Genomic DNA, 24,884 nt, shown 5'->3' on the forward strand with positions numbered 1-24,884 from the left:
AATGTAATCAAAACAAAGAATACTTTTAATTTTGTTGACTAAACAAGACTAGACACACTTATGACAATAGTCTCATAAGACTATCCTAGTTGAAAAGGAGATTTTTGGAAAGAGAGGTTATCAGTGTTTTTTTTTTATGATGCACTTTCAGACTTCTGAAAGCATATCATCCCAATATATACGCACAGGCAATGACCGTGGTGTGGTGCCTGAAGACGTATTCCCTAATTTCTTAACTATCAATTTTTTTTTAATCTTCTGTTTTTCCCTCATTCTTGATTTCAAACTGATATTTACATCTATGTGAATTAAACTGAAACAATAACATGTGCAATACACGTTTTCCATTGGTTAATTAAATTTCAGAAATGTTATGCTTCCATACTGTACACAATGCTGTACCAAATGTTTTAATAAACAGGCCTAATTGTAGGCAATGTCAACATTGGAAGCATTATTTGTTCCATTAGCCTTATTTGACAAGGTGATGTTTGAGCTGCTATCGGTCAATAACTGAGGCAATAAATGTGATTGAACTTAAATGTGAATGATACATAAGAGCATTTTGTTGACAGTGGCTCACTGTTTTCGTCGTTTTGAATAACTGCACAAAATCGTTATTCAAATGATATGGATGTAAACAAAACTGAAAGTTATTTAAGTACAATATCACGTGATCGATGATGTCCGAAGCTTCGTTCTTTTCAAAACCAGAATACAATATCCGACTACTGTTTACCTGGTCACAGGTTCGATCCTTCCTGTTGTGGGTAATACGATGAGACAAGAAATGTCAGCCTTTCGTCCTCCAGAAACTCCTGTTTTATTGAGCTTAGCCTTTTCAATGGCCATCATTATTCATTCATCCTTACCATTACATTAAATGCACTGATAATGACTAAGGAAAGTGCTGTTGGCCGCAAACACCAGAAAAATATGTACCGCTCTGGGCAAAATACAATACATCTAAATCAAAAGTCATATTACATGTTGTCCAGCAGATGTCCCTTGTGTTGGAAAGCTTTGAGCAATGATGCAATGAAACAAGCTTCAATGGTTCAGAAAGCCTTGGTTTCCCATCCCTACCAAAAGGATGATCAAGGAAACGGTATAAGAAAAAGGCAGGCACAGGTCAGGACACTTCAGTAGAGGTTTCTTTGCAGTAATTTGACTATGATTTAATCATTTGGGCTTCATTGTGAGATGCAGTTAATTGCTGATTTCTGAGGAAGGCAACAATAATGAACTTATCCTCTGCAACAACGGTATATCTGTGTTATCCTTTCCTGTGGCGTTCCTGATGAGATGCATTTTTATCATAGTGCTTGATGTTTTTTACAACTCTACTTGAAGAAACTTTCAGAGTTTTTGGAGTTTCTGGATTGTCTGACCTTCAACTCTTAAAGTAATGATGGACTGTCAGTTCCCTTTTTATTAACTGAGCTGTTCTTGGCCTAATATGGACTACTACAGTACAGACATAATGAAAGTGTTCTTTAAACCAACCCAAGTTTGTCACAACTGATGTCTCAAACACATTTAGAAGAAAATAAATTCCACAACTTTACTTTTAATAAGGCACACCTGTTAATTGAAATGCATTCCAGGTGACAACCTGATGCAGCTGGTTGAGAGAATGTAAGGAGTGTACAAAGCTGGCATCGAGGTAAAAGGTGGCTCCTTTGAAGAATCTACAAAATTACATTTATTTTTGGTTTCTACATGATTCCATACATGTTAATTCATAGTTTATGTCTTCACTACCATACCACAATGTGGAAAATAGTAAAAATATAGAAATACCCTTGATTGAGTTGGCAGAATGCTAGTGGTCCCTGCTTTGTCTCAGGCTGATGATGTGTAACTGTGTTCCTTTCAGGCGCAGGAGCTGTATGATGATGCACTGAGCTCAGGCCAGCAGGCCTTCCTATTGGAGGAAAGTAATGAGAGCCCAGATGTGTTTAAGCTGAGTGTGGGCAGTCTGCCCCCAGGGGAGAAGGCCTCCATTAGCCTGGATTATGTGACGGAGCTGGCTGTGCAGGCCGATGATGGACTGAGGCTCTGCCTGCCTGCTGTCCTCAACCCCCGCTACAAACCCCAGGGTAAGAACATGGGCACCTGTATAGACACAAGTCAGGTATATGTCATAGGCAGTGAAACAACAGAGAGCAGGAAGCAGCAATTAGTCTGATAAAGTAGTTTTAAAACAGTCCTGCTCTTGGAGACACAGAGGGGTACCTGATGAAGCACAGGCATTAGTTCTAGTACAGGTTTAACACACCTGATTGAATTTATCACAGCCTTGGTCACTTTTTTGTTGAAAGATATGTTAGTACTGGGCTGGAACAAAACATGTTAATTGGTAGGTCTATCTCTCCTTCTCTCTATCTTCCTTCCTTCCTGCCTCCCTCCCTCACCCCTTCTCTCTCAGGGCCAGACAGTGCTGCTGGTACCCAGGTGTCCTCTGTGCCTGCTGGCTCTGTACCATACAGTCTGTCCCTCAGGGCCCACGTGACCTCCCCCCACCCCATCTCTAAAGTAGAGTCCAACTGTCCCTTGGAACCACTCAACTACCTGAACACAGAGAAAACTCAAGCCACGGTACTGTCTCTGTCTGTCTCTCTCTGTTTGTCTGTCTCTGTCTGTCTCTCTCTGTTTGTCTGTCTCTGTCTGTCTGTCTATGTCGGTCTCTGTCTATCTTTCTCTGTCTGTCTGTCTCTGTCTGTCTCTGTCTGTCTGTCTGTCTGTCTCTGTCTGTCTGTCTCTGTCTGTTTATGCCTGTCTCTGTCTGTCTCTGTCTGTTCATATGTAAATGTATAGTCTATATAAGCACTTATGCATTAACCGTATGTCTCTCTCTCTCTCACTAACACTATGAACATTCAGAATCCCTCATAGTTGTTCAGTTCCCTCTCAGACTGCTCTCTCTTCATGTGGGTGTCGTTGTGACTACAGGTCAGCCTGGCTGCAGGTCATAAGTTTGACCGGGACGTTGAGCTGTTGGTGTATTACCAAGATGCCCATAAGCCTACCGCTATAGTAGAGGCACCACAGACATCTGCCAAGCCAGGTGAGTGGGGGAAGGTCCTCGGTGTTTCCTTCTAGATTTGTGGATTAGTGAGTAGTCTAAGCTACTACCTTGGGCTTGTTTACAGAGCCACATGGTGGGAGAAGGAAACATTATATATGGCAGAGAAGCAGAAAGACCAGGATACTAAGCTTGACAGATTGTCTGAACATTCACAGCAGAGATTGACATTAGAAATAATGGTGTATATTTTTCTTTCAGGCACTTTGATGGGTGACCCAGTGGTTATGCTGAGTCTCTACCCAGAGTTCCCCAAGGATGTGATGTCATTGATGATCGGCCATGGTGAATTTATTTTTGTGGTGGATCGCTCTGGCAGCATGGATAGCCCCATTCACTCAGGGCCTGGCGCACAGAACCGCATTGGCAGTGCCAGGGTAAACACACATACACACACACACCCAAACACACACAGTCCCAAATGTGCAGAAGAGAATTTCTGTAGTTTAGTTAAACCCTTACACACACTGGTTACTGTGCAGTAGTTTGACACTGTGTCCTAAATGTCTTTTAGAAGGGTAAATACGCTGGTTGGATTTCTCTCTTACAGGACACTCTGCTGCTCTTGCTGAAAAGCTTGCCCATGGGATGCTACTTCAACATCATTGGCTTTGGCTCCAGTCATGAGATGTTCTTTCCGTGAGCATTCTCTCCTTATATCACCTGTGTCACCTGTGTTTGAGGAGTTCCGTGGTATGCAGACAATCTATTCTAGACCCCCCAACACACACACACACAAAATGTGACATTGCCAGTTAATATTCAGATCTAAAAATGTCCAGGGGAAAGACGTAGATTCACATGGTTGTGTTTGTGTTATTGCTTGCTTTACTGTGGGTTATACAACAAAATTAAGGATTAACTTCTACGTGAGATGGATGTACAGTCAAATCTAAACACAACTGAGTAGTACAAAGATAACAATGCAAAATACCTGGCACCAAAATACCTGGTGCCAAGGTAAATGGCTAAAATTATTTCTACGATTATATTTCTTGTATCATTAGATATTAATAAATATTACAATATATACATGGAATCTGAATTTCCAGTAGTTTAGTGCTCTGGCAGGAACACACCCAGGAAACATCTTGAGAGCAATATCTTGAGAGCAATACAGTTCAATAATACATGCCATTGTTTTCAGGTTGAGACAGTTATCTAACTGAAAACAATGGCATGTGTTATTGGAGTGCATCACAAACAAGTGAATAAATAATGTTAACAAAGACTTGAAGAGCAAAAACTAAGAAATTCAAAGAGGGCAACAGTATAACAGTTTGTGTTTATAACATTTTCTTAATATAATGTTAAATAAGGCTACTTGCATTGTATTGCGAATGTGTCTCATAGATCTAACTACAAATAACATGTTGACACCTCTGCCCCCTCTTAAATGTTAACATACCATGGGTGAAGTGTAGCCAGTGTATCAAACGCTGTCATCTTATCCACTTCTTGGCAGCGAGTCTAAGGCGGGAAAATGCATTATTTTCCCGCCTTAGACTCTATTCCTGATGTAAAAATGGCCTGCAGCTTTTTTCATCAAAACTTTTAACAAAAAAGCTACATTTTAGAATTACTAACCACTACTGAGAAGCTTAAACAACCTTTTAATTTATAGAAAGTAATTTAGTCATTGAATGCTAATTTTAATATGGTGTACTGTGTCAAAAGCCTTTTACAAATCATAATTTTAATGTTAAATGCCATAGACAGGAAAAAGCACTTTCTCTCTCTTTATCAATCAATGAAAGGCTTTTAACACTGTTCACCACATGATCACGTTGCAGCTATGTCTACTGAAGTTACTTTTAAATGTTGAAAATACAAACTATTTAACTGTGTATTTGTATTGTATTTGTTATACAAACTTTGTTTACTTTGTATTGTAAATACAAACAAAGATGTAGCCATGGATTCTCCCAGGTATAGTCACTATGCAGGACAAGGAAATAGAGAGGGTAACAACCTTTCTGTCTACCTTTCTGTCTGTAATTGATTATGGTGATACCTGATACATGCCCCTATGGCCTCATTATGTATGCTGAACACTTGGTGCTGCCCATCACAAGTTCACCTCTCATCTTCTGACTGACGAGGTGCGGGGTAGAGGGTTGTTTCGGCAGCTGCTCCTCTCTTCACCGATCTGCTTCTCTGTGCTTATCAAAACCTATGCATGTATGTTGTTTGGAAACCATTCATGTGCCATCACAAACATACAGTACAATTATTATAGCATTAATATAGTATAATATAGTATTTAATTATATTTCAAATGTGAAGACATCTGATATTCATTGAATACCTTTTGGGTGGCATTATCATGTAGGCATGAAAATGAAATCCAGCATTAGGCATATTTTAAGACTCCACAAACATAATTTAAATTGACTTGTCCTCAGATCTTCTTGTTCACTGATGGTGAGGTCTGGAACACCAAGGAGGTCCTGGATCTGGTGAAGATGAACTCCGGCTCTCACAGGTGGGCTCAGTTACAACTGTTGTTTTTGACAACACTACCTAGCTGTTACTTCTCATGTGAACAATAATGATACTGTTTCCTGGGTGTGTTCCTGCCAGGCTGTTCTCCTTTGGAATTGGGGAGGGGGCCAGCTCTGCACTCATCTCTGGGATGGCCAAGCAGGGTGGAGGGCATGCACAGTTTATCACAGGACAGGACAGGATGCAGCCCAAAGTAAGATTGTGTGTGTTCAGTTGGGTTTTACTATATAAAGAGGACAGAAACATCCCCAACCTGCAGTAATCCATACATTTTGATATACATATTTGTATTTCTCTTATTTATTGCTCTTATTCCCTCATATGAGTTGAATAATTACAGTTTAAACCCCTCCCTCTAACATACTACCTTCCTCAGGTGATGCAGTCTCTCAGATTTGCCTTGCAGCCAGCTGTGGTGGACATCTCAGTCAACTGGAATGTCCCAAAGGGAGTGTCTGTTACCCCTCTGTCTCCACCAATCAGAGTGGTCTTTCAGGGTCAAAGGGCACTGCTGTATGCCCAGCTCACTGGGGAGGTAATGGCTCTTACTACTACTGATGTAACTACTGTAGAGCTCTGCAGTGTCAATGCTGAATAACATATGTTTATGTTGTTATTGGTAGTATGTTTTGTTCTAAAAGTATGCCCAAAATTGCTTTTTTTGTCATGATCCACGTGTTTCCTTCCCAATTCTGTTTCTCAGAGCCCAGGGGACACAAAGGGCTCAGTGACAGTGAAGTACAGTCTGGCTGAGAAGCCTGTTGAGAACCAACTGAGCTTCAGTCTTAAACCTGCAGTGGACACTGGGTAAAGAAAACTATGTTGATACTGGTACCACTGCAGGCCAGGTCTCATGTATAATTGGAATGTGCCACCACTTATAGACAAGACTACCAAGACCCCCCAACTCAACAGAAAATGTGCAAGCACTTATAATGCATGTTCTCTTGAAAGATGCTGATCTTGAAATGTGCTAGAATGACTTGATCCATTTAGTAGGTGCCCCATCCACTCATCTCCACTCATCTCCCCTTCCTACTTTTCTCTGTCCCTCCATTTCAGACTGACTGTCCACAGGCTGGGGGCTCAAACTCTGATCCGATCCCTGGAGATGGAAGAGAGAGAGAGAGATGGAGATGAGAAGAAAGAGGGAGTGAAAGAAAAGGTGGTAGAGCTCAGCATCCAATCAGGCGTAATCAGTGCCTTTACTGCCTTCATTGCTGTCCAAAAAGGAGTTGGAAAGGCTGTGCAAGGACCACTGCTTCATAGACAAGTCCCTACGCCAAGTGAGTGAGAGCAAGGAAATGTATTCATTCAGACTAACAGTGCAAAATAAGCAGTAAAAATAGTTTAAAAAGTAGTAAATAACTATAGTTATGTATGTGCTGTTTTTTTTTTGGTATGTTTAACCTGGTTTACTCCCAAAGATGGTGATATCCAATTTGGGATTAAGGCTAATTGCAGTTCTGGAAAATTTCACAGTCCTCCATGTGACTCCTTGGCTAATCCAAAAGACTGACTCAAACCCAGTATCTATTGTAATTACAGTTAAATATAATAGTAAAGTAAACTGTGGAATACTATACCACACAGTGTAGTATTTCTTGATTATTTGTAGTTCTTACTGGACACCTTTGTAGTATAACGTAGAATACTATAATCCACACTAGTATTCTTTGATTACTTTGGAATAATATTACTAAAGACAGCAACTGTTTCCAAAAAATTGTGTTGCTGCGTAAAATGTAAATAAAAACTAAATGCAGTGATGTGCAAATCATTTTAAACCCTGTATTCATTATAGAATAGTACAAAAACAACATATGAGATGTTGAATCTGAGACATTTCATTGCTTCTTGAAAAATATATGCCAACTTTAAATTTGAAGCCAGCAACACGTTTCAAAAAAGTTTAGATAGGGTCAACAAAAGACTGAGAAAGTTGTGTCATGCTAAAAAAACTAAACCTGGTGGAATATAACAACTAATTAGGGGCCCAGTTTCCCAAAGCACTAGGACGATCGTAAGATGCATGTAAGTGCCTCGTTATTTTATCAGTGTGTCTCCCGAAAGCATCGTTACTTAAGTGGCATGTAACATCACTCGTTAATTAACGATCGCACCGGACCACTCGTTAGTCCATCTTAACCAATCGTAACTGGTACTTCACTGTTATTGTGAAATAGCACCTTCCTCTACATGAGAGGAGTGATTGCAAACAGTTAATATTAAGGAGTTAGAACGATTAAAACTGTTCAAAACAGTTTTGATTCAGAAACATTTATTTAGACAAATTAGATAAGTGCATGAGTGGATGTAAATGTAACTGAATGCAATTGATCAACTGAGAATAAAAAAAACATACATAAAACAAGAAATAGGCTAATTAAGAAAAAAGACTCTGAAACCCTGCATCGTACTGCTACTATTATTTGAAGAGCATTGAAGATTGTGCCAGAATGCATATTTTCTCTTGAGTTCCAGTTCCACTCCAAACAATAAGAATTGGTTTTTCTCACTATGCTTTATATTCCCAGTTAACCAATCATGTGCTGATTGCTATGTGACTTATATTCTATAGCTACAGGAGGAATTGATAATTGGATGTCAATTCCGGAGATACGATTTTGATTGGTTGAACTTGTTGTGGAAATTCTTGAACTGATGTATTCTTGGTCGTCCTATACATGTATGAATGAGTCACTAGTTAAAGATGCCGAGAGGGGTCTGGTGTTTGCCTGGGGAGGCATCCTTGACCAGCATCCTTGACCGGCACCAGTGGATTAGATGGTTACTCGTAAATCAGTATAACCCTTTAGTGTCTCTGTTGATTATCCAGACATTGTGTCTCCTCAGGAGTTGAGAAGGATAAGGTGGGGGGACAGCCCGCCCTTTGGGTAAATGTTACAAAAGACAGATGGGCAACAACTTACCACAGCCCTTTTTGTATGTGATATATACTGTTGAATGAGCTATATTGAGTTAGAGACTCCTCGGACGATTATGTTGGTAAGCGTTTGACGCGTCTCTCTTATTTGTAAATCATTAATAAAGTGTTAATTGTGCCAAGATAATTTTGTTTCTGTTTCTTACTCCTTTAAGAGTGTCGATCGATAGAATTACCATCACCATTTGGGGGCTTGTCCTTGGTTACTGATCCTGGGGTCTCCTACTTAAATCTTGGCTGGTTATCCGTGCACGGCCGGAGACTAGGTCTCTCTGGGTTTGCTGGGTTTAATTATGGGTAAGTGCGGCGGTACATCTTTGATGGTCTCTCGTTTTTACGCTGGACCGGCAAACATTGTGTCTGTCGTTTACAGTACTTGGACATGTGAACTGTGTTATTAGGTTTTCCGGTGACTGGCGTTTTCGTTCAGTGACGGATGAGCGGCCTGCAAGGCTGGTTGGTGGATTTTGGCTGAGTTGTCTGATGGACGTTTCGGGAGGTATATTATAAAGTTGCTGAAGGTGTAATATGGAGTTGTTTGGAAGCTACCACTAGACATTCAACTGGACATTGGATTTGGGAAGATACCAGTGGGAATCAAGACAACGGCTGTACATATGTATTGTTCCCGCAAGAATAGAGACAGGTACATGGGAACATGCAGGTGTTCCTGAGGGAGGGGTGCAGACGGTCAGACAGGAGACGGACCAGAGGAGCATCGACCGGTGAGATTGTTCCTTAATACGGCTTTCATATGCTTTAGTAAACTATGTGGTTGGTTTTTGAATGTTCGGATTTGATGGTTTTGTGGAAGTTGATAGATGGATTTGAGAAAGTATGGTAAATGGAAGTTATTTTTGAGGTGTTTTGGTTATAGAGCCTGTAGTTAGGAAAATGTTGTTCTGTTCCATGTCCTGACAACCATTCCCATGCAGCTAACCTATTGCTGGGTGATTCGTGGAGGATTTTAAATAGCTCTCTGTTGGTGGAATTGGTTTCTGTGCAACTGTCTGTGCGGAATGCGAGAAGGGTGTCACGTTTGTTTTTCGACTGTAGGGGAAATGTGCCCCTATGTCTCCCCGTGCAACCTGTATTATGAGAATCGGTCCTATGGGCTAGCAGTGAGCAGGCCTCAGGTTGGTTTCCAACCACGTAGCTAGGGCACTGATGGCTTAGGGGCTATATCTGTTGCGCGTCTATGCCTACTGCTGTGCTCGGGGGACCTCGCAGATTTTGTCAAGGCTCTATGTCCACCAATTTCAGAGTCTGTAGGAAGGAGTTGGGATTGCTCCTGTAAATTGCCCAATTTGTTGGTCAGCTTATGATTTAAATCAGTAGTTGTACTAATGAATTTGTATGTGTGCGCGCGCCAATTGTCTTTGTTCTGTATGTGATTATGGCCCAAGTCACAGGCATTTGTCAATATCTGGTTATGGTTGACACCTAGTAAATGCATTTGTCCATTTTGGTATTCCCTGTGCACGGGGGATCCGATTGGCTGCATTGTGTGTTCCTTGGTGGGATATGTGTATTTGTTCAAGGTTGTTGTTACCTTGGAAGTTTTGAAATCGCAAGGTTTTGCGTTGTTTGTTATCTTTTGGGATCTCATCTACGGTACATAATTTTGTTTGCCATGGCACTTTATGGCAGCCTAAGCTGATTGCTCAGCTATTTTGATAGCTTTTTATTGATTTATGTATTTTTTTTATGCGCTTTTTTCTTGAATAACATTTTATTTATGAGTTGCTAATCAACTACTGATCAGCTGTATCTAACAAAGAATGTATTTCAACCATAAGAATTTAACCAAATTTGTACTTGTCTTCAATCAACTAAGTAGAGCTATTTCAATAACATTCTTTTGAAAATTTCTATTGAAATCTAAACTGAAGTTTCACCTTTTATTTAGAGATCTATAAAGGACTGAAATGTAGACTCTGACTGTCTTGAGCAAGTTAAACATGTCAATTTTCCTGGACTGGACTGCAACATGTCATGGCTCCGTAATCGCATGTCATGCATATTATGAAAACGAAAAATACATCAAAGGAGACCCCCAACTTTTGAGCAGCTGAATTCAAGCAAGAATGGGAAAACATTTCACTTTCAAAACTACAGTAATTGAACTTTTTTGAAACATGTTGCTGGCATCAAATTCAAAATGGGCATGTTTTTTTCAATTAAATATAGGGTTGTATTATTTGAAATTAAACATAGGGATACATTATTTGCACATAATTGCATTCTGTTAATATTTGCATTTTACGCAGCGTCCCAACTTTTTGGCAAACGGGGTTGTACATGAAATCTCCCCCCACCCAACACTGCTGCTGCGCCTTCTTTTGGCTTATCAGTGTCATTTTGTAGATTCCAAGGGACATATTCACAAAACATCCTAAGGCTAAAAGTAGCTCCTAACTTGCTGATTTAAGAGTAACTCTTAAAGAAAAATCGCTGAGTCAGTCCTAACTTTACGACTCCTACATTTTTTGTCTAAGAGTATTTCACAAAGCATTTTAGTGCTAAAACCAGCTCCTAAATCGGTGAAAAGTTAGGAGTAGTCAAGAGGACACTTAAATCACAAAGACTGAATCACAAACAATCCCAAAATGGCTTCTGCCGGCAATCCGCTTCGTAGTCCGGTCAACATTTTAGAAACAGTTAATGACACAGCTTTTAACGAGGTATCGCCTTAATTGAAAGAGTATTATGATCATTGTAGAGCTAGTTAGGGATGCTGTCACTTTACAAACAAACAGAATCAACCAAGCAACATCAGCAATGTATTTTTCTGTTATTATTTTTGTTCTTAATTACTACGTATTATGTCGTGTGCCATTTCACAAGAATGTCATTGTTCAGAATGATGCATGTTATTTTGTGGACTTGACAAATAAAATACTTTGACTTTGAGATCAAGGTTGTGACAACTCTCCGCAACTTGGCCCCAGGGGAAATGCATCTATGCAGCACAGACAAACTATATATATCTCAGTCATCGGTCAGAATATTACATTAAACAATAAATGCCTTCCCCAGACCCCATATCGTGCATTCAAATCATTCGGTTTCCTCATTATGTTTTCCAACTACAAAGAAACAAAGCCGACTTCATGGTTATAGCTGAATCACCCAGTGTAGTTGGTGCAATAGATGGGAGATGGAACACATAATTGCACAAATTCTTGCACCATCAAAAGATGAATGTGCATTTCTTTACGAGCTGCCAGACATGTAAGAGGTTGACAATTTGCTGAAAATATCTTGACTAGCCAGTATGTCATTCTTGGCTTCATGTTTAATCAGTGACACTTACCCTACATTTTAATTTCTTAATTTCAATGTGTTGACATGACATCCTTCTACAGTATTGCAAAAACAAATTCACTGACAGAGACCCTTCCCCTATCAGCCAGTCACTGTGGGCATCGTGGAACACAACATCATCCATAGCAACGGGGTCAACCCCAACCTTCCTCTTAGCTTTAGACTTCTCCTAATTACTTAGTAAAAGTTGGTCTTATAGCAGCTTTGTGAATAGGTTTTAAGAGAAAATTCTTAGTTAGGAACTTTTAGTGCTGTTTAGGAGTCCTCCTAGTGGTAAGATGAAATGTTTTGTGAATACGGCCCCAGATCTTTATGGAAAGACAGGTCATGTAGTAAAGTTAAGTCTGTAGTCTAACATGGTTTACAGCATTGGTAGTGAAGAGCAGCATTAAATTTTTCTGTCAAAGTGGAAATCTAAATATAGAAATCTGATTAATCCTTTTTTGAATTTCAAATCTTGACAAAACTTAGTAATTTAATTCCTCCTACAAGAAGTATGCCAAGACTCTACAAAGTATGACTATATATACTTGGTGGAAGAAGGGTGGAGAACAATGCAAACCTTTTATTTTTCATAAGAAATCATTACAAATATTTACTGAACATTGTCATTTCAATCACTCCTACAATAAGCACAGTATGTCATGACTATCAAAAGATATTCTTGATTGAGTTTGTAATTGTATGCTCTATAATGACGTTGATGCTCGCTGCTCCTCTATTCTCCTATGTTTTATCACCTGGTCTAGAATAGCTCACCTTGACCTAAAATTCTGTTAAAATACTGAACTGCTTTGACTTTTTTACAGTTATAGTTTTTTTATATATGTCCATCACTGCAAATATCCTAAGATTATGGGGTGTTTGTATTTTCTAAATTCCAAAAAAGGGATTGTTTAATTCTCCTAATCTGTATTGAATGATGTTTCATACTTTCAAATATGTAGAAATAGGTAACGTTTAAAATGTTGGTTTAATATTAAAAAACACATTAGGCCATATGAGGGCCAGCTTGATAAAGAAAGGCTTTTACTTCCTTATGTGTTCCTTATATGTAGCATAATTATGTAATTAAATGGTAAAACAAGGAACTAAAGAAATTTGAGCATGTTCAGTGCAATTCTGAACATTTTGAATCTTTGTCTCCGGCACTGTAAATACAAAGTCATTTGTCCACAGATGTTGCACATCAAGTTGGGTGCATATAGGAATAGGAATTTCATTTTTACATTCAATGGGATGAGGGGTGTGAATAGGGATGTACTGATCCAGTACTGGCATCGGAAATTTGTTTATTATATGTACCTTCATTTTGGTAACCCAGTGACCTGTATTATTTTCCTCCTTTTTTACAGTGATGTATGGTAGCTCTGAGATGATGGCACGTATCATTGTTCCTCCCAGGAGGATGGTAGTTTGCAGGGCTGTTCCCAGGATGATGTCATGTGAAATGGCTGCTCCCAGGAGGATGGCATGCAGCATTGCTTCTTCCGGGTGGTTGGCACGTTGCAGGGCTGGTAGGATGGATGTGGAACACCAAGCAGATCATACATCCCTAGTTGGTATGTTTACATATGATTACTGTGAATAGTCAGATTTATAAAATATTTTGACAATGTTAACGTGACAACTTTCACAATTTCATGTTTACATTTTCATTTCACTACCCTTATTTGACCAGATTTGCCTTTGTTTTACTAGGTTAGTTTTGTTGAAATTAATAATCTCTTACTTGAGACCTGGACAAACCAGCAATACAACATTGTTAAAACGTTTACAACATAAAGCTGCAAGATGGTTAGGGGTCAAAACCCTTTAAAAAATACTTCTCTGTAAATGCACATCTAGAACATTAAGTTGCATAGTTCAGAAATCCAGATGTTTACATGACTAATGATATACTCAGCTTACTTGAGCAATCAGTTTTATATCAAATACAGGAGATTTATTTATATATATACACTCACCTAAAGGATTATTAGGAACACCTGTTCAATATCTCATTAATGCAATTATCTAATCAACCAATCACATGGCAGTTGCTTTAATGCATTAAGGGGTGTGGTCCTGGTCAAGACAATCTCCTGAACTCCAAACTGAATGTCAGAATGGGAAAGAAAGATGATTTAAGCGTGGCATGGTTGTTGGTGCCAGACGGGCTGGTCTGTGTATTTCACAATCTGCTCAGGGCTACAACAGCAGAAGACCCCACCGGGTACCACTCATCTCCACTACAAATAGGAAAAAGAGGCTCCAATTTGCACAAGCTCACCAAAATTGGACAGTTGAAGACTGGAAGAATGTTGCCTGGTCTGATGAGTCTCGATTTCTGTTGAGACATTCAGATGGTAGAGTCAGAATTTGGCGTAAACAGAATGAGAACATGGATCCATCATGCCTTGTTACCACTGTGCAGGCTGGTGGTGGTGGTGTAATGGTGTGGGGGATGTTTTCTTGGCACACTTTAGGCCCCTTAGTGTCAATTGGGCATCGTTTAAATGCCACGGCCTACCTGAGCATTGTTTCTGACCATGTCCATCCCTTTATGACCACCATGTACCCATCCTCTAATGGCTACTTTCAGCAGGATAATGGACCATGTCACAAAGCTCGAATCATTTCAAATTGGTTTCTTGAACATGACAATGAGTTCACTGTACTGAAATGGCCCCACAATCACCAGATCTCAAACCAATAGAGCATCTTTGATCACAAGTGAGCGAAAAATAACAGAACCACGTGAGCAAAAATAACAGAACCACACGGGGGGACCTAGTGAATGACCTGCAGAGAGCTGGGACCAAAGTAACAAAGGCTACCATCAGTAACACACTACACCGCCAGGGACTCAAATCCTGCAGTGCCAGATGTGTCCCCCTGCTTAAGCCAGTACATGTCCAGGCCCGTCTGAGGTTTGCTAAAGTGCATTTGGATGGTCCAGAAGAGGATTGGGAGAATGTCATATGGTCAGATGAAACCAAAATATAATTTTTTGGTAAAAACTCAACTCGTCGTGTTTGGAGGAGAAAGAATGCCGAGTTGCATCCAAAGAACATCATACCTACTGTGAAGCATGGGGGTTGAAACATCATGCTTTATTTTTCTGCAAAGGGACCAGGACGACTGATCCGTGTAAAGGAAAGAATGAATGGGATTTTGAGTGAAAACCTCCTTCTATCAGTAAGGGCATTGAAGATGAAATGTGGCTGGGTCCCAAACACACCGCCCGGGCAACGAAGGAGTGGCTTCGTAAGAAGCATTTCAAGGTCCTGGAGTGGCCTAGCCAGTCACCAAATCTCAACCCCATAGAAAATCTTTGGAGGGAGTTGAAAGTCTGTGTTCCCCAGCGACAGCCCCAAAACATCACTGCTCTAGAGGAGATCTGCATGGAGGAATGGGCCAAAATACCAGCAACAGTGTGTAAAAACCTTGTGAAGACTTACAGGAAACGTTTGACCTCTGTCATTGCCAACAAAGGGTATATAACAAAGTATTGAGATTAACTTTTGTTATTGACCAAATACTTATTTTCCACCATAATTTACCAATAAATTCATAAAAAATTTCATTTTCTGGATTTTTTCCCCTCATTTTGTCTCTTATAGTTGAAGTGTACCTATGATGAAAATTACAGGCCTCTCTCATCTTTTTAAGTGGGAGAGCTTGCACAATTGGTGGCTGACTAAATACTTTTTGCCCCACTGTACTTCGTTTTATTGCAAACTATGGACAGTGCTTGACTTGGAATTTAATAAATGCAAGTTTTCAATGCCTTAAATCTATTAATATACCTACAATGTCAGTCCATAACTTACCACAATAACTGTCTGCATCTAAATGTAGATGTAAATCCCATGTACATCTAAATAGAATGTTGCCTTGTCATATTTTCTTGATTAACGCACCAAGGACAATATCTGCTATGTTAGGCAGAATCCAAAGGCAGGCAAAACAGGGCAGGCAAGGGTAAACAGGTTGGTGAGAATCAGGCAAAGGCACAGAAGGACAAGAACGAAAATTAAGTTCTAAACATAAATGGGCTTTCATTGGTCTGGTACACAGAGAAAAACACCGGAATAGAGTAGTTACAACAGGCTCAGTAGAGTGGCGAAACACTACCTCACAAAGGACGCTACAAACAGGACTGAAGTAATTAGGAACAGAGAGGGAGTGGATGAACAGAAACTAATGAAGACCAATACAGGAAAGCAGGTTATGTTCAAGACAGCACAGAAAAACGTAATAAAACAAAATAATGCAGGCAAACCCAGCCCTCACAAGCATCAATGAAAAAAGTGTGTAATCTTTTGTAATAGTTGTATATGAGGCAGGTGGTAAAGCTACCCATTCGTCTTGGCAAAATGCCTCCAGGTCATGCAAAGTCTTTGGTCATCTTACAAGAACCGCTTGTTTGAGATCTCCCCAGACTGGCTTGAGGATATTAAGGTCAGGAGACTGTGGTTGGCCACTCCAGAACCTTCACCTTTTTCTGCTGTTACCACTGGAGGGTTAACTTGGCATTGTGCTTAGGGTAATTGTTGTGCTGGAAAGTCCAAGAGCGTCCCATGCGCAGCTTTCATGCAGAAGAATGCAAATTGTCTGCCAGTGTCTGCCTGATATCATACTGCATCCATCATGCCGTCAGTTTTTACAAGATTCCTAATGCCTTTAGAGCTCACACACCCCCACAACATCAGTGAGCCACCACCATGCTTCACAATGGGGATTGTATTCTGTTCACTATAGGCCTTGTTGACCCCTCTCCAAACATTGCACTTTTGGTTGTGACTATAAAGCTCTATTTTGGTCTCGTCATTCCAAATTATAGTATCCAAGAAGCTGTGAGGCGTGTCAAGGTGTTGTTGGGCATATTGTTATGGGGCTTTTTTGTGGCATTGGCGCAGTAAAGGCTTCTGTCTGGCAGCTCAACCATGCAGCTAATTTTTGTTCAAGTATCGTGGTATTGTGCTCCTTGAAACAACCACACTGTCTTTTTCCCGAGCAGCCTGTATTTCTCCCAAGGTTACCTATGGGTTTTTTTTTTTATTCAGAAATAATTATTTTGGCTGAAATCTTTCTTGGTCTACCAGACCTTGGCTGGGTATCAATAGATCCCTGAATTTTCCACTTTGTAATAAGTGATTGAACAGTACTGACTGGCATTTGCAAGGCTTTGGATATCTTTTTATATCTTTTTCCATCTTTATGAAGTTCTACTACCTTGTTACGCATGTCTTTTGACAGTTCTTTTCTGCTCCCCATGGCTCAGTATCTAGCCTGCTCAGTGCATCCACGTGAGAGCTAACAAACACATTGACTATTTATACCCAGACATTAATTGCAATTTAATAAGCCACAGGTGTGGGAAATTCATCTTTAATTGCCATTTTCACTTTGTGTGTCTGTAACGAGGCCAAACATTCAAGGCTATGTAAACTTTTGATCAGGGCCATTTGGGGGATATCTGTTATCATCATGATTTAAAAAGTAGCCAAACAACTATGTGATAATAAATGGCTTGATATGATCACTAACCTTCAATAAAATACTGTTTTTTGGCATGATCAGTCATATTGCCAAAATGTCACACTTTCTGCCAGGGTATGCAAACTCCATGAGCAGAACTGTATATTATTATTCTTCTCTCTTACAGAAGGTGATTCCAAGCACTTGAGGAAGGCACATGTGCCTGCGCCCTTGACATGTGCTATGGCCGTGTCTAAGATGAAAAAGATAAGTTTCTGGCTGTTCTCCAAAGAGAAACATATCAGGTCGAAGATGTCGAAATCAGTAGACAGAATGGTGCCTCAGTCAGTGAAGAATGTCGATGACCAAGCTGATCATTGTACAACCTCAGTTGATACGTTTACATTTACAGAATAATATGATTACTCTGAGTAGTAAGATTAATATACCATTTTGATAATGTTAACACACTTTGCAAATGCTAGTTTCCCAAATTTCATGTTCATTAACATTATTGTACCAGGGTTGTCTCATTGAGATCATTTCATCTTGAGCCAAACTATCAGTACAAAGTTGCTGTTCCTCACAACAAAAAACACAAAGCTCTACTGTTAAGGACATTTACACACTGAGCTGCAAGTTGGTCAGGAGTCAAAACAATGAAACCCCCTCACTTCATTTACACAAAAAATGAACTTTATTCATACAAAATAAGGAGTCTGGTGCTGGCATTTGATGAAATACACATCTGTAACTTTCATTATGGTGTAAAAAGTTCAGAAATCCAGGTGTTTTGGCCTATGCTAACTTTAAGACATGAAGCGTCGTCGTGTTTACATCAGTAATGTTTATATCAACACAATCTGTTTATATTAACATATTATTTCTCTGCATAATAACACACTTATAACATATAGTCAGTTTGGCACAAAGAAGTAAGCAGAAATACAGTATATCATATGTAGGTATAGTATATCATATGTCAGTACAGTATACTTATCATGTCAGTTCAGTATGTGTGATATAATAGTGTTATATAATAGAAACCCATTATAGTAGTGCTGAATAGTCCTCTAGGCATACATATAGTATATTTGAATGACATGCAAACAGTCACCTCAAATTGGCTTTCACAACTAAGCTGTTGTTACACCTAGCTTTCTTAAAATGTATGAACTTACTGTCACTTTAAATGTGGAATTGACCTTAAAAATGGCATAGCTTTGATCCTTTTTACATTTCCTGGCTGTATAGAAATGTTGGCATCTTCCAGTTGATATACATTTATTTTGAATATGAATATACGGTAATTACAGTAATTAATTGTGTTATTGATAGTCTTGCAGAAGTCTTATACAACAGCTTTATAGTATATACAACAAACACTTACATTGTCGTTTCAGGTTATGATGCTTTTGAAGAATGTCTTTGTTAACCTTTTTGTACCTAAGTCATTAGGTAGTCTGTAGTCTTTTTAACCATTGGATGTCCGATCCCATCAGAATTACAGTCTCCAGTCCCACTTCCTACACCTGAAAATGAGCCTCTCCTCCAGCTGATCTCCCTTCAAAAGGCCTCTGGTTCCTGGATTCTGGATCCAGCGTTGGCTGAGGTCCTGGGAAAGCCTCAGGAAGATGTGGCCAAGCCAATGCCAGCACAGGTGTGTCTACATGTTTAAATTTGGCAATATGGTGTTTCCACAGGCAGTATGATGATGAAGATGAGTGTGCTATAAGACAATGCATTCACCCAGAATATCTGCATGTGTGCTCTAGTGGAAGTTCATATTAAGCTCCCTTTCTCAGGTGAACCAGGAGGTTTGGGCCACGGTTTTAGCCCTGGTTTGGCTCTATGGGTTCAAGATGGAGGCTCAGGAGGAGTGGCAGTTTCTGGCGATAAAAGCAGTGTCATGGATCAAGGCTCAGAAAGGTAGCTACAGCAGACTCATGGTAAAAAGGCATCTAAACCTTACTGCCCTGATTACAAGTGGTTTAGTTCAACTATTTTCTGGAAGGTTTGTTTCATTTAAAGGGAATTGGCAATGAGCTTTTATCTGCATGATCATGTAGATAACATTTTCTATGCAAGTTTATAGGAAGTCTGTGTTGGTTTTGCAGGCTTTTAGCAAAATTGTTAGAGGTCTACATATAGGAAATAGTTGAAATATAAAAAATCTGTGTTGATATTCATTCAAGAAATTAGCAATTATTTCTTGAATTAATATCACTTAAGTGGTATACACTATATAGCCAAAAGTATGTGGACGCCCCTACTAATTATTGATTCAGTTGTTTCAGCCACACCCATTGTTCACAGGTGTATAAAATCCAGCACATAGCCTTGAAATCTCCATAGACAAACATTGGCAGTACAATGGGTCATAGTGAAGAGCTCAGTGACTTTAAACATGACACTGTGATAGGATGCCACCTTGTCCACAAGTGAGCTTGTGACATTTCTGCCCTACAAGATCTGCCCCGGTCAACTGTAAATGCTATAATTGTGAAGTGGAAGCGTCTAAAAGCAACAACGGCCTAGCCACATAGTGGTAGAGCACACAAACTTACAGAGTGAGTCCTGAAAAGCCTAGCACGTGAAAAGAGCTTATTCTTTGTTGCATCACTCACAACAGAGTTCCAAACTGCCCCTGGAAGCGACATCGGCACAAGACCTGTGCGTCAGGAGCTTTACGAAATGGGTTGATTTACGCAAGCCCCACATTAACATGTGCAATGCGAAGCATCGGCAGTTTGATGGACAGAACACTACCGATATACATAGTGCCTACTATAAAGTTTGTTGGAGGAGGGATAATGGTCTGGGGCTGTGTTTTAGGCTTTGGGCTAGGCCCCTTAGTTCCAGTAAAGGGTCATCAAAATGATACTGGATACAAAGATATTTTAGACAATTGGGTGCTTCCAACGTTGGGCAACAGTTTGGGGAAGGTCTTTTCCTGTCCCAGCATGACTGTGCCCCTGCGCACAAAGCAAGGTCCATATTGACATTATTCGACGAGGTTGGTGTGGAGGAGTTGAGTTGCCTGCACAGAACCCTGATTCCCACCGAACACCTTTAGGATGAATTGGAACATTCAATGTGAACCAGGCCTTCTCATCCATCACTGCCTGTGGGGGGGGGGGGGGGTGCAACTCCATATTAATGCTAATAGTTTTGGAATGGGATGTCCAACAAGCCCATATAGGTGTGATGGTCAGGTGTCCACATGCTTTTGGTCATACTGTGTTTGTAGAATAACGCTATACAGTTATTCTTGTATATTCTCCCCCCTCTGTGTTTGTACTGAATACATTGTAAACCATGGGTGTCAGTCATTTTGTTTCAGGGGCTGCATTTAGCTGCTTTCAAAACTACTTAAAAATAATTCTGTCTATAATGCTTCATTGTCCCTGACAATCTGTGACCTAATTTATTTTTTGTGTGGACTGGAAACAGTATGGAGATACACCGATCAGCCATAACTTTATGATCACCTGCCTAATATTGTGTAGGTCCCCCTTTTGCCGACAAAACAGCCCTGACCCATCAAGCCAGGGACTCCATCCCAGAGATGAGTGCAGAGTTGGCCCCCTCACTGATTCCAAAGGAGAACAGCCTGGCAGGAACACACTCAGGAATGGTTCCTCAAACCATTCATAAACCATTTTTGCTTTGTGGCAGGGCGCATCATCCCTCTGAAAGAGGTCAATGCCATCAGGGAATACCGTTGCCATGAAAGGATACACATGGTCTTTGACAATGCTTAGGTAGGTGGTACATGTCAAAGTAACATCTACATGAATGGCAGGACCCAAGGTTTCCCAGCAGAACATGCGATGCACTGTGTGTTCTGACACCTTTCTATCAGTACCAGCATTAATTTTCAGCTACAGTAGCTTGTCTGTTTGCCCATTTTTCCTGATTCTAACACATCAACTTTGAGAACAGAATGTTCACTTGCTGCCTAATATATCCCATCCTTTGACAGGTGTCATGATAATGAGATCATCAATGTTATTCAATTCACTTGTCAGTGGTCATAATGTTATGGCTGATCAGAGTATATTAATAAATAAATAATCACACACCTGCGGGCCATATAGGATCTGGCCTGTGGGCCGTTTGTTAGACACCCCTGCTGAAATCTTTGTGTGATTACCATACAATTCTGGTGGTATTTGTCTTCACACATTTTGCCCAACCTTGCCAGTATAATGATGCCTGTTCTTGTCACGTGTGTTTCAGCGGCCAATGTGTCAGAGTGTGTCCTGGCTGGAAACAACCTTCTGCGTTGCCAGGTGCAGATGGACACAATGGGGCTTTGAGAGTTTCACCTTGCCTGACCCCTCTCTCTCCCCCATTCCTGCTGCTCTACCACGGGTCAGATTCACATGCTACTCTGCTGGCTCTTTGTTGCCTCCTGCAAACAAACAGCTGTACCCCTGACCAAGCATAGTAAAACCTCTTGCCTATAATAACCTAAAAGGTGTTTGACTGTTGTGACATTCATGTTAATCTTAGTATTGTTTTTTTTTTACATATCAATATTAATGAAAAGCTACTATATATTTGTTTTGTGATTAGTTTGTTTTAGTAATTTATTTCATGTAGGCAACTAGAAACAATTGGTGCCTTAATTATTGCATATTGCACCCTTACTTCGCCTATGCAGTTAAGGGTTAAAAATGCATGCAGGGAAAAGTTGTGGACAATATTATGTAAAGCCAAATGAAAGCCCATCCCTGTGCCTATGCTCTGTAACACATGTAACACTGTGTCTCTGTATTCATTTAATTATGCATATTTTTTACAATAAAGTCTGTTATACTCCACATCTTTATGGGTTATTTTATTACGTCACTAACCTTTGTTCTATTGTCATGGAACCTAGAGCAGGTGTTTCTAAACGTGATGGAGAGTCACTGTGTTCAGAATTTATTTTCCAAATACAGCATACCAGTATAATGACAGGACTGATAGTTTTTCCAACCTGAGGCAGGGTACGTAGCATTTACGATAGAGTATATGTATATAGGATCATTCACTTAAACTGTGTATTTAAAAAAAAAAAAAAAAAAAAATATATATATATATATATATAAATATATTCCACTATGATATTCTGGAACATTCAATTATATTGCGTTCATCCCAAAATTATTTTAATCAACACATAATAGGCCTTAGTAATGATTAATTATTATTATTATGATTAACATAATTTTCTAAGAGATGGTGCGTATTCCTGGTTCCGTCGCTACATTCCGAAACTGGAACTATTATGATTAAATAATGTTTTAAGAAACTGTACTTGAACCAGCCTTCTTCTGGCTGAGCCTGGTGAACATTTTAAGAGTATAAGTTGTAATAATTAATAAAAACATGTGGGCTGTGTCCAGAGTCTATAAAACCTAATCCAGATCAGAAGCATGACCAGATGGACATGGACAGGGCCGGGGTGGTGGTCAGCAGAGTGGCAGCTGGAATCATCAGGTATCATCTTGATCTGCAACACAACCAGAAGGACTTTGGACAGGGGCAGCAACGAGTCTTTAGAGCCTGGTACTCAGGAGGTGTGGGCCAAGACATGTCCAAGTATAAACAGGGCAAGAGACAAGGATCAATTAGAGAGTGCATTCCTTAGATTTACAAGGATTTGCAGTGGAGAAGGAGAACTAAACCTACTCCTCCGGCACAATATTATAGCAGCGTATAACCTTGGGGCTAAGACAGGGGGGTCTAGTGACACTGTTGCCCTATCTCGAGGAGGCCCAGGACAGGGCCCAACAGGCAGGAAGTCAGTCTACCCACATTGCCAAGAATTCAACCCAATTGCATGATGGGCGCAACAGAGGTAACAACAAGCTAGTGGCATTGGAGGCAGGGCCGTAGCCATAGTTTAGAAATTAGTGAGGTCCAGATTCTTTCTTTTATAAATAGAGCTTATTTACGGGAATTCATACCAAAATTGCATTAAAAAATTATACAATACAGTTACACATAAGGATAAAATACATTTACCCTTTAGTGGTCCTCCACTGACTCTGCGGGTACATTAGGCCTATAATTCTGTTTCTCCACTGGGACTACATCGACAGAGTTGGCCAGGGCTGTGGCTTTTTGAAGCACTGAATCCTTGCTTACATCTCTGTTTTGGTTCACTTCACATACATTTCTTGCCTCCTCATATGCTGTGATGTTCAAGTTAGTAGCCTGCAATTGTTTGGTGAGGGGCTGCATGTAACATAGGACATGGTTGGTCGTCACAGCAGTAATGATAGTCTTGAATGATTCCATACTATGTCAGAGATGCCCCATCTGGGCATCTTTCCAGGCACCTGTGGCTGAGAAGAACACAGCAATCCAATCAATGATGGACAAGGTGTTCCTCACTAAAGGAATGTCAGAACAGCCATGCAACACAACCAAATTAAGAGCATGGCTCCTACAGTGGGTGTAACGCTGCCCTGGGGCAGATCCTGGACTCGCTTTTACACCCCACTCACCTTTCCACTCATTGTAGAGGCCCCATCATAGCCCTGACCTCTAAGGAAGGTTGCACGAAGACACCACTTTGCGAGCTGCCTGAGAATGGCTTCAATTATTGTTGCTGCATCTTGTTTTTGTAAAATCCTCTCTTATCTCAGTTTTCTTCCTCCTCACATATTGACTCTGTTCAATAACACTCATGTCCATGGACTCATCAGCTAATACAGTAAAGTAATTGGCCTCTTTTATTTTCTTTAACAGGGTCTCTCTGAATTCTGCACAGCATTCTATTTACTCCTTCTGAATTTGGGGGGAGAGGTACATTCCATTTTTTGGGGCTATCTGCAGATGTTGCTTTAGGGCAAAATCTAATTCTGATTTCCAATTGTTAGCTTCTGTCCACTTTTGATCCATGAACAGAGTCTTTAAAAAAACAAGCCAGGGGAGAATCTTTCTTTAATGAGCATGAGTCCAAAATGTTGATCTTCCATAATTGTTACATGTTCTGCCAATGATTACAAAGTTAACACAGTTGTTTATGCCAGGACACATAGGAGGTAGTCAGTGTTCATAGCCAACCATTACACAGACTATTATAAGAAAGGTTTATCCTACAAAATACCCTTGTATGGGATATTCCAACCTATGACCCAAGGGCCTATTCAGAGAGTCCTATGACAGTCACATACAGGGTTCCTAGCAGGAGCTATGGACAGGGTGTGTGGGACCCATCAGCAATGGGGCATCAGATTTCCTACCTAGTGTCCTTCGTTAGTACTCTCATACATGCTTAATTCATTAGCTTTTCATGCCCAATAATTATCACAACTAATAAAATGTTTGAAGTTCCCATTCTCACCTCTTTCTCCCTCCCAGCTCCCCCGAAATGTCACATTTCACTGGCCAAGACACAAGATTATGTCAATGATAGATAAGAGACACTTGAGATTGGTCTTAACCTCATATTTTTGTCTAATAACTGAACCAGTGTTCTTTTTATTTCCTTGGAATACAGACAGGTAGTTCTCTGCCAGTTCAGTTGCTCTTTGATGCCCCTCTGTCAAG

General features: G+C 40.1%; 1 protein-coding gene across 1 annotated transcript in view; it reads left to right on the forward strand.

Moving 5' to 3' along the window:
• LOC105023580 (von Willebrand factor A domain-containing protein 5A-like) overlaps window positions 1-22,162 on the forward strand; it is a 40,335-nt gene extending 18,173 nt beyond the window's left edge. Inside the window, exons 2-16 of the mRNA XM_034293439.1 lie at window positions 1,880-2,102; window positions 2,432-2,601; window positions 2,956-3,070; window positions 3,290-3,465; window positions 3,639-3,727; window positions 5,475-5,573; window positions 5,672-5,786; window positions 5,970-6,128; window positions 6,297-6,400; window positions 6,656-6,879; window positions 13,223-13,429; window positions 17,521-17,727; window positions 18,836-18,993; window positions 19,139-19,282; window positions 21,576-22,162. Coding sequence (XP_034149330.1) covers window positions 1,880-2,102; window positions 2,432-2,601; window positions 2,956-3,070; window positions 3,290-3,465; window positions 3,639-3,727; window positions 5,475-5,573; window positions 5,672-5,786; window positions 5,970-6,128; window positions 6,297-6,400; window positions 6,656-6,879; window positions 13,223-13,429; window positions 17,521-17,727; window positions 18,836-18,993; window positions 19,139-19,282; window positions 21,576-21,776 — 2,391 coding nt within the window. The 3' untranslated portion in view covers window positions 21,777-22,162. The remainder of the gene's footprint in view (window positions 1-1,879; window positions 2,103-2,431; window positions 2,602-2,955; window positions 3,071-3,289; window positions 3,466-3,638; window positions 3,728-5,474; window positions 5,574-5,671; window positions 5,787-5,969; window positions 6,129-6,296; window positions 6,401-6,655; window positions 6,880-13,222; window positions 13,430-17,520; window positions 17,728-18,835; window positions 18,994-19,138; window positions 19,283-21,575) is intronic.
• Window positions 22,163-24,884: the final 2,722 nt, after the last annotated feature.

The sequence above is a fragment of the Esox lucius genome, chromosome 1 (genome assembly GCF_011004845.1).
Source record: "Esox lucius isolate fEsoLuc1 chromosome 1, fEsoLuc1.pri, whole genome shotgun sequence".
NCBI classification, from domain to species: Eukaryota; Metazoa; Chordata; class Actinopteri; order Esociformes; family Esocidae; genus Esox; species Esox lucius.